The 9,079-nt window shown below is 47.6% G+C and overlaps 1 protein-coding gene across 1 annotated transcript; it reads right to left on the bottom strand.

Moving 5' to 3' along the window:
- Window positions 1–2,073: 2,073 nt before the first annotated feature.
- Window positions 2,074–4,880, bottom strand: LOC144670444 (histone H3.2-like). The gene is made up of 2 exons (XM_078532937.1): window positions 4,644–4,880; window positions 2,074–2,247 (listed from the first exon to the last, which is right to left on the bottom strand). The coding sequence occupies exons 1-2, from the start codon at window positions 4,878–4,880 to the stop codon at window positions 2,074–2,076; spliced, it is 411 nt and encodes a 136-aa protein (XP_078389063.1).
- Window positions 4,881–9,079: the final 4,199 nt, after the last annotated feature.

The following is a 9,079-nucleotide window of genomic DNA, read 5'->3' as shown; positions in this document are numbered from 1 at the left end:
AGCTTTCCGAATGGTCTAATTGTTATTTTGATCACGTCTCAATCACGGCGATTCTCGGTAATGTAGATTTAACCCTCGTTCAATTATTGGTCTCATTAATAATACCCCATAAATTAATGACTGCGCTTTGTTCTCAGACGCGTTTATATTCGGCCCCTTTCCCTGGCTTTGGAGAGAGAGAGAGAGAATAGAGCGCAAATGCGTCAGTTTCCAGTTCTGGTCAACTTTGGTCTCAATAATCGATCAGTTCATTTCCTATCAGCCCCGGTTGTGCAGGAACCTTCAGTCACAACGCTGGCAAAGTTACACCAAAAATGTTCACTTTTGATTCCCACGAATATCTACAATTTACCGTCCGTTTGTAGAGGTATGAAAATGAGACTTTCTGCCGGCTGGTTAGAGGGTTTCAGAAAGGACTGAAATTAACCGAAATGGATCCCGGATTCTAAAAGCGAATCTGGAACTTGGTATAAAATGTGAAATAGTCCCATCTCGGACGGATATTTGTAAATTTTTTTCGTCAGACCGAGTTAACTATTAATGGGATTTTTTATATGAAATCTATTTATTGTTTTATAAATATATCGGCGGTTTTTTCCATGTCGAATAAAAAGAAAAGTTTGGATTCTGTAAATTTGACGCCGTTATTTTCGGCTTGTTTTAGATACAGATAAACCCAGGACGAAAGTCAGAAACGGACAATGCAGACAAAATGTAGACAAGGGAAAGAGAGAGCGAGATTAAGTGCATCCAACATTCGCATACTAAATGCCTATTTCCAATTAGTACGATATTGTGTCCTTTATTCGTTGCATAACATTTTGGCGGGCTTTCAGCATTTGAAATAAAAAAGGTTGGAATCTGATAATTTGGCGCCGTTATTTTCCGCCCTCACTCAGTGGAGTCTCCGGATTGGTGAGTTCAGTAGATATCTGGTTGGTGATATGAACAACATTATGAGGCGCAGCACAAAGTGACCAATCAGCAATGCCCGCAGCACCATTCATCCCGAAGATATAAGAGAAGCGAATGTGAGAGGATTTCCTCATTCTCTGTGAAAGTGTTTGTGAGATTGTGGAAATGTCTGGAAGAGGAAAGACCGGCGGTAAAGTTCGTTCCAAGGCCAAGTCTCGCTCCTCCCGGGCTGGACTGCAGTTCCCGGTGGGCCGTGTTCACAGGCACCTGAGAAAGGGCAACTATGCTGAGCGTGTGGGTGCCGGAGCCCCGGTCTATCTGGCTGCTGTGCTCGAGTATCTGACGGCTGAAATCCTCGAGCTGGCCGGTAACGCGGCCCGGGACAACAAGAAGACCCGCATCATCCCCAGACACCTGCAGCTGGCCGTCCGCAACGACGAGGAGCTCAACAAGCTGCTGGGAGGGGTGACCATCGCTCAGGGCGGGGTGCTGCCTAATATCCAGGCCGTGCTGCTGCCCATGAAAACTAGCGCTGAGCGCTCCCAGAGGAAGTGAAGCGGCCACAATGTGATCTAATAACCCAAAGGCTCTTTCCAGAGCCACTCACGGGATCAGTGAAAGGGCTGCTCACTGTCAGGAGGGTCAGAGATGGAGTTATTGTAACGGTGGATTTATCTGTTTCTGATTTGTTAACTTGTGTTTTCAGTTCCCGCTCTGGATAGCGCTGTTTCTCTGCTCACACATCTCCCGCTTTTGTTAGTGAACTATTTATGGACAGGATATCAGAAACAATCATTCTGTAAATCCATCAATGTCAAAAATACCGAATCTATTCGATGCAATTACGAGAGCTACATGAAGAAATTCACAAGCGAGTTTCACAGCGAGTGTTGCGCCCGGACAGGATCTGATTCAATTGCATCTGCCCGCACGCAGTCTGTGAAAAGGGCTGTCTCCGGTCTCAATTGCTCGTATAGGCAGCATTTTCTTTACTTCCCATGGGGATGGGACGGTTTAAATTCTATGCCGAATACTTACGAGATTCGAGTCTGAGCGGCGGAATTAATTTCTGTTCTAAACGCCGGTCACAGCTCTTTCATTTATTGGTTTAGTGGCTCTTAAAAGAGCCGTTGTTGTGCTTGGTGCTGAAGCGGGGCTTTAGGCGCGTTCCCCGCGGATGCGGCGGGCCAGCTGGAAGTCTTCGGGCATGATGGTGACTCGCTTGGCGTGGATGGCGCACAGTTTGGCTTCCTCAAAGAGCCCCACCAGGTAAGCCTCGCTGGCCTCCTGCAGGGCCATGACGGCCGAGCCCTGGGCGAGCAAGACTTTTTTCTTGTAAAAATATACTTTATTCATAAAATATCTTCAATCACATTCCAAACCATTTCAAAAACAACATTACAAGGGTACAATCCAGGTTAAACTTTTACAAAATGTATCACCAGGTGCATCAGTACAAACAATATTACAGTCATTTACAGCCTTTCATTTTGATCTGTACAGCCCGAGGGGCTCTAAACAGTTCCCAGTCTCTCGGTGCGCTGTGGTAGAAAGGTCTTAGACAGCGACCCTTCCCCATTGCGCCTTTGCAGCAGCTGCCCCAAGCTTTAGTGCGTCCCTCAGCACGTCGTCCTGGACTTTGGATTGTGCCAGTCCGCAACAATCGGTCGGGGACAACTCTTTGTGCTGGAAGACCAACAAGTTTCGGGCAGACCAAAGCGCCTCTTTCACAGAGTTGATGATCCTCCAGCTGCAGTTGATGTTTGTCTCGGTGTGTGTCCCTGGGAACAGCCCATAGAGCACAGAGTCCTGTGTCACAGAACTGCTTGGGATGAACCTCGACAGCAACCACTGCATCTCTCTCCAGACTTTCTTTGCAAAGGCACAATCCACAAGGAGGTGAACAACGGTCTCTTCCCCACCACAGCCACCTCGAGGGCAACGTGCAGAGGGGGTGAGCCTCCTGGCGTGTAGGAAGGATCTGACGGGGAGGGCCTTTCTCACCACCAGCCAAGCTACGTCTTGGTGCTTGTTGGAAAGTTCTGGCGATGAGGCATTCTGCCAAATGACTTGGACAGTCTGCTCGGGGAACCATCCCACAGGGTCCACCCTCTCCTTTTCCCTCAGGGCCTCTAGGACGTTACGTGCTGACCACTGCCTGATGGACTTGTGGTCAAAGGTGTTTTTCTGCATAAATTTTTCCACCAGGGACAGGTGGTACGGCACGGTCCAACTACTTGGAGCGTTCCGCGGCAGCGTGGCCAGACCCATCCTTCGCAACACCGGGGACAGGTAGAACCTCAGCACGTAGTGACACTTGGTGTTTGCGTACTGAGGGTCTACGCACCGCTTGATGCAGCCGCACACAAAGGTGGCCATCAGTATGAGGGCGATGTTGGGCACGTTTTTTCCCCCTTTATCTAGAGGCTTGTACATCGCGTCCCTGCGGACACGATCCATTTTCGACCTCCAGATAAAGCGGAAGATGGCTCGAGTGATCGCCGTCGCGCAGGAGTCTGGAATGGGCCAGACCTGCGCCACGTACAGCAACAGCGAGAGTACCTCACACCTGATGACCAGGTTCTTACCCGCAATGGAGAGGGAGCGTCGCTCCCACATGCCCAGTTTCCTTTTCACCATAGCCACTCGCTCCTTCCAGTTTCTAACGCATGCCCCGGTCCCTCCGAACCATATCCCCAGCACCTTCAGGCCGTCAGCCCTGACAGTGAAGGGGACAAAGGATCGGTCAGCCCAGTTCCCAAAGAACATGGCCTCGCTCTTCCCACGATTTACCTTGGCTCCCGAGGCCAGTTCGAACTGGTCGCAGATGTGCATCAGTCTGCGCACCGACAGCGGATCCGAGCAGAAAACGGCGACGTCGTCCATGTACAGGGAGGCTTTTACCTGAGTGCCTCCACTGCCTGGGATCGTCACTCCTCTTATGCCCGGATCCTTCCTGATGGACTCGGCAAAGGGTTCTATGCAGCACACGAAAAGGACAGGCGAGAGAGGACAGCCCTGCCTGACTCCAGATTTAATCGGAAAGCTATCTGTTTCCCACCCATTGATTGAGACTGCGCTACTGATGTTAGTGTAGAGCAGTTGGATCCAATTTCGAATTCCCTCCCCAAACCCCATTTTGGAGAGCACATCCCCCATGTAGGTGTGCGATATTCTGTCAAAGGCCTTCTCCTGATCCAAGCTGATGAGGCAGGTATCCACACCCCTGTCCTGTACATAGGCAATCGTATCCCTGAGCAGCGCCAGGCTGTCAGAGATCTTCCTGCCTGGCACAGAGCAGGTCTGGTCAGGGTGAATCACCAATTCCAGAGCGGATTTGACCCGATTGGCGATGACCTTGGACAGAATCTTATAGTCCATATTCAACAGTGAAATGGGTCGCCAATTTCTAATTTCCTTCCTTTCCCCCTTGTGCTTGTAGATGAGGGTGATGATGCCTTTCCTCATGGATTCTGACATACTACCGGCCAGGAGCATACTCTCGTACACCCCTAGCAGGTCTGGGCCGATCAAGACCCACAGAGCCGAATACAACTCCGCCGGCAAGCCGTCGCTTCCGGGGGTTTTACTCTTCTCGAAGGACTCGAGGGCCTTAGTCAGTTCATCAGGAGTTAGCGGTTTGTCCAGGCTCTCCCGCGTACTGTGGTCTAAGACCTCCGTGATAGAGGACAGGAAGGACTGGGAGGCCGTGCCTGGGCGAGCAAGACGCTCAAGTCCTGAGCGATCTCTCGCACCAGGCTCTGGAAAGCCACTTTGCGAATTAACAGCTCGGACCTCTGGTAGCGGCGGATCTCCCTCAGAGTCACAGTGCCGGGTTCGTAGCGATGAGGCTTCTTCACTCCGCCCGTGGCTGGAGCGCTCTTCCGGGCCGCTTTGGTAGCCAGCTGTCTGCGGGGAGCTTTCCCTCCGGTCGATTTGCGCGGTGTTTGCTTGGTCCTGACCATTTTCTGAACCGATTACAGTCTGGCCTACAATCCGCATTTTTAAACTCTGTGAGGAACCGCCCGAACAGTAATTGGCTGGAGCCCAAATTGACAGTTTCAATCAAACTCTGGCCAATTCATTAATCCTTGCCAACTCAGGTCCTGATTGGTTGAATTGTCGTTTGTCGTCTAATCTCAGTAGAGCATCGGAACTGTGACTGGTTAGTGAACGGTTCACCGGTTGCTGCAAATAAACACCCGTATTCCGGCACTCCAGAGAAAGGTTTCACAAACGATCGAAATACTGAGTGACTATACAGGAATGATCTCCATCGCTGCTCCACTAAAATGTGAAATTCTGTGGTTGCAGCATCGCAAACCCGAAGAAAGTAAATATTCATCTCTAGACACTTAAAAACGCATCCCTGCAATTTAATTGTAAACCCGTTTCTTTGCTGCTTTGATCGCGCCCTCTCAGTCGAGCGCTGACTTCTTCTCTGTGTTTCCATTAAGATCATGAAATAAGCGAAAACATTGCCTTAAATTCTCTCTTCAGGGCTGAGCAGGGGAGCAGCGCGATCCTATGACTGGGAAATCTTGTGATTTTATACAAGAATGACTCGGAAATCTGGCGCTGAGGCCGGACACACAAACACAGTGACATTAGTCTAACCCGCCCGCCGCTTTAGCACACTCTCGCTGATACAATGTTCACATCTACACATTGACAGGACAAACTGTGTCTCAGATTTACAGCTCCCAGGACAGGCTTTCCTCTCCTCTCGGCCTGAGCTGTGGATTCTCGGGAATTAGTTGTAGTTTCCCAGCTCAGTAACTGTTAAACCCTCTGAGACCGGAGCTCCTCACAGTGTCTGTTCCCCAGATTCAGGGGACTACAGCCAATCACAGCTGTGCCTGGGTTAACCCGTAAATGGTTTAAATTATTATCTTGTTCACAAGCAGAATTATTTTTGATCATTTGAAGATACAGATTGTGTGCACTCAGTCACGAAACAACAGTATCCCGCCTTCATGTGGAGTTCAAGAGAGAGGGGGTGGAGGGAATCACAGAGACAGAGTGAGTGAGGGCGGTGGGACACAGGTAATGCAACAGTTGCAAAAATCCGAGAAAACTCTGGTTTTACCCAGAAAGATTCTCATGGAGAGGCAGAAGCTGCATTCTCAGATCTTAATGATATTGTGACAAAGACATATTATTAATCCCACACGCAGGAACAGTTCTGCATTTTGACAGAAGAGAGGCAGTATTAACATAATCGTCCAGTTCTAAAAATTGTGCAAGATCAGAGGGACTGAGAGTCTTTAGATCATTGAAGGAGACAGAAGATTTTGAGGGTGTAGTTTGGAAAGCAGATGGGATCTTTGCTTTAATCAACAGAGGTACTGAGCATAAAAACAGGAACATTATGTTTAACCTTTATAAAGGTCTGGTTGAACTGCAACTACAATATTGCATCCATTTCTGGTCACCACACTTTTGGAAGGATGTGAGAGTCTTTGAGAGGGTGCAAAGACGATTTACTAGAATAGTTCCAGGCATGAGGGATTACAGCTGCAAGGTTTGTTTGCGGAATCCAGAGCTGCTCTCCTTGGAGCAACCGAGATTGAGGTTGGTCTGAGAGAGGTGTACAAGATTATTACAGGTTTAGATCAGGTAGACAAAGGAAACCGGTTCCCATTCTTCCTTGACAACGGGGGAGATGCCAGAGGACTGGAGAAGAGCTACTGTTTGTTCCTCTATTTAAGAAGGGTTGTAGAGATAAGCCAGGGAACTGCAGGCCAGTATGTCTCACGTCAGTGTTAGGGAATTTATTGGAGAAAATTCTGAAGGAGAAACTCTATCTCTACTTGGAGAGGAAAGTTTTGATCAGGAATATTCAGTATGGCTTTATCAGAGGGAGGTCATGCCTAACAAATTTGATTGAATTTTTGAGGAGGTGAACAGGTGTGTAGATGAGGGTAGTGCAGTTGATATAGTTTTTATGGATTTCAGCAAAGCCTTTAACAAGGTACCACAGTGGAGAAGTATAAAGAAGGCAAATGCACATGGGATACAGGGCAATTTGATAAGGTGGATTCAAAATTGGCTTCGTTGTATGAGACAGGGTGATGACAGAAGGCTGCTCTAGTGATTGCAAGCCAGTGTCCAGTGGCATACCACAGGGATCTGTGCTGGGTCCCCTATTATTCATCATTTATGTAAACAACATAGATGACTATGTGGGCGGTAGGATTAGTAACCATCCTTTGTTAATTACTTTCCCACTAAGAGAAATATTTGCTGCTACTCACAAACTTATCTGATTTATCATTTCAGTTTGCAGGCATTAGCATTGTAATCTCGCTTCCTGTAAACACTTCAATCGGCAACAAATATCTCAAATTGCATTTCTTCACACAAGAACACGAGCTGCAATTGCTGCAAACACACACCAGTGGAGACCAGCCCATTTCTCACAAAGAGCGGGCACAGTCTGAATGTTCTTCTCTCGTTCACTATCACTCCATCATTACCTGAGTATGAAATTCTGGGATGGAAAATAGAGTGAAGTTGATATTTATTGGGCTCTTCCTGCCGCGTTGCAGTTTATGCTAAAATGGCAGACAGAATTCCCAGAATGCTCTGGGTGATTTCAAACGGCCTTTCTCGATCAGAATTGCCGCACTGCGCAAGCGCACCAAGTCGTCAACGGAAATCCTGTCTAGCCGCGCATGCGCAAGGAACATGTTCGAGCGCAGCCTCAGTAACACCGAGTCTCAGCGGTTCTCAGAGCCCGAATGAAAGCCTCCGGGCCTGTTGGACGTGCGGCGGGGGACCCGGGGGACGGCATTAGATCCCCTGGTCTTCCTGATATATATTGTTGACCGACTGCTTGGTGTATGGGGCACCATTTCAAAATTTGCGGATGACATGAAACTTGGAGGTATTGTGAACTGTGAGGAGGATAGTGTTAAACTTCAAAAGGACATAAGCATATTGGTGAAATGGGCCGATAAGTTCGACCTCAGAATGACCCGGGTCCGGCCCTGGGGAGCATGCGCACTCTCAATGCCGGGGAAGTCAGTGCATTGAATGGAGCCGTTTCTGGGATGCAGGGAATTGTGGGAACTGCAGCCACCATGGGCAGATGTTAGTAAGTGTTTTATTGCAGGTTGATTGTCAGTAACTTGAAATGTGAACGTTTCTTTCTGCACATTTGCTGTCTGATGTGCTGTGTATTTCCAGCATTTTCTCTCTTTATTTCAGATTGCCACTATCCACATGATGTTGTCAGTGAATTGTTGCAGGTGTTGCTCACAAAACCAAGGTCAGAAACTCAAACTGACAGATGAAGAACACTTTTGAATCAGAATGGATGTTGGACGTGGAAGTCGATCCTCGTTTACTTTGAAGGTATGTTCTTGTTGGCTGATTTAGAACTGGAGAGTAGAGAGAGGAGAAGGTGGTGGGTTTAACTGCGAGCACTTTTGAGAACAGTAGGGCCCAAGCATTTCTGATATAAGGTCATTTACTGTTTCTTGTATAGTAACAGAGACTGACAGGAAGTAAATTTCACATTCACATGTAACAGCAGAGAGTGACAGATGGTGTTAATTCCACCCACACTCATATATTGTAAGAGAGATTGACGGAAAGTTAATTCATGGAATCATAGAATGATGACAGCACAGACGGAGGCCATTCTGCCCATTATAGTCTATGCTGGCCTTCTGAAGGAGCAAATCACCTCTTGCCACTTCACCGCCTTTTCCACATAGCCCTGCACATTTTTCCTTTTTGGATAATAATCCAATTTTCTCTTGAATTCCTTAATTGAACCTGCCTCAACTACATTCTCAGGTACAATAACAGAGACTGACTGATAGAGAGTTAATTCCACACACTCAGCAACAGAGCCTGACAAATTGTTTGTTTATTCCTCACTCACACACAGTAACACAGACAGACAAATATGAGAGTGTGGAACTAACTCTCTTAATTTCTCTCAGCCTCTGTTGTTGTAAGTTAATTCCTCACTGAAATATTAATGGAAATTGAGAGGTCTTAACTCCACTCTTATGTCAGAACAAAGACTGGAAAAGAGAATTCCACACTCACAGCAACCAAGACTGAGCAATAGAGATAATTCCACACTCACATACAGTAACAGAGACTGACATGAGTTAATTCCATATTCTAATACAGCTAGAGGCTGACA

The sequence above is a fragment of the Cetorhinus maximus genome, chromosome 31 (genome assembly GCF_964194155.1).
Source record: "Cetorhinus maximus chromosome 31, sCetMax3.hap1.1, whole genome shotgun sequence".
Lineage (NCBI taxonomy): Eukaryota > Metazoa > Chordata > Chondrichthyes > Lamniformes > Cetorhinidae > Cetorhinus > Cetorhinus maximus.
This window is presented reverse-complemented; position numbering and strand designations above follow the sequence as displayed.

What these genes read in the sequence shown, in the direction of transcription:
- LOC144670444 (XM_078532937.1), bottom strand. Translation starts at nt 4,880, where the DNA reads ATGGTCAGGACCAAGCAAACACCGCGCAAATCGACCGGAGGGAAAGCT. An exon ending in AGATCGCTCAGGACTTGAGC is followed by an intron (nt 2,248 to 4,643) that starts GTCTTGCTCGCC and finishes TATTTTTACAAG; the next exon opens with AAAAAAGTCTTGCTCGCCCA.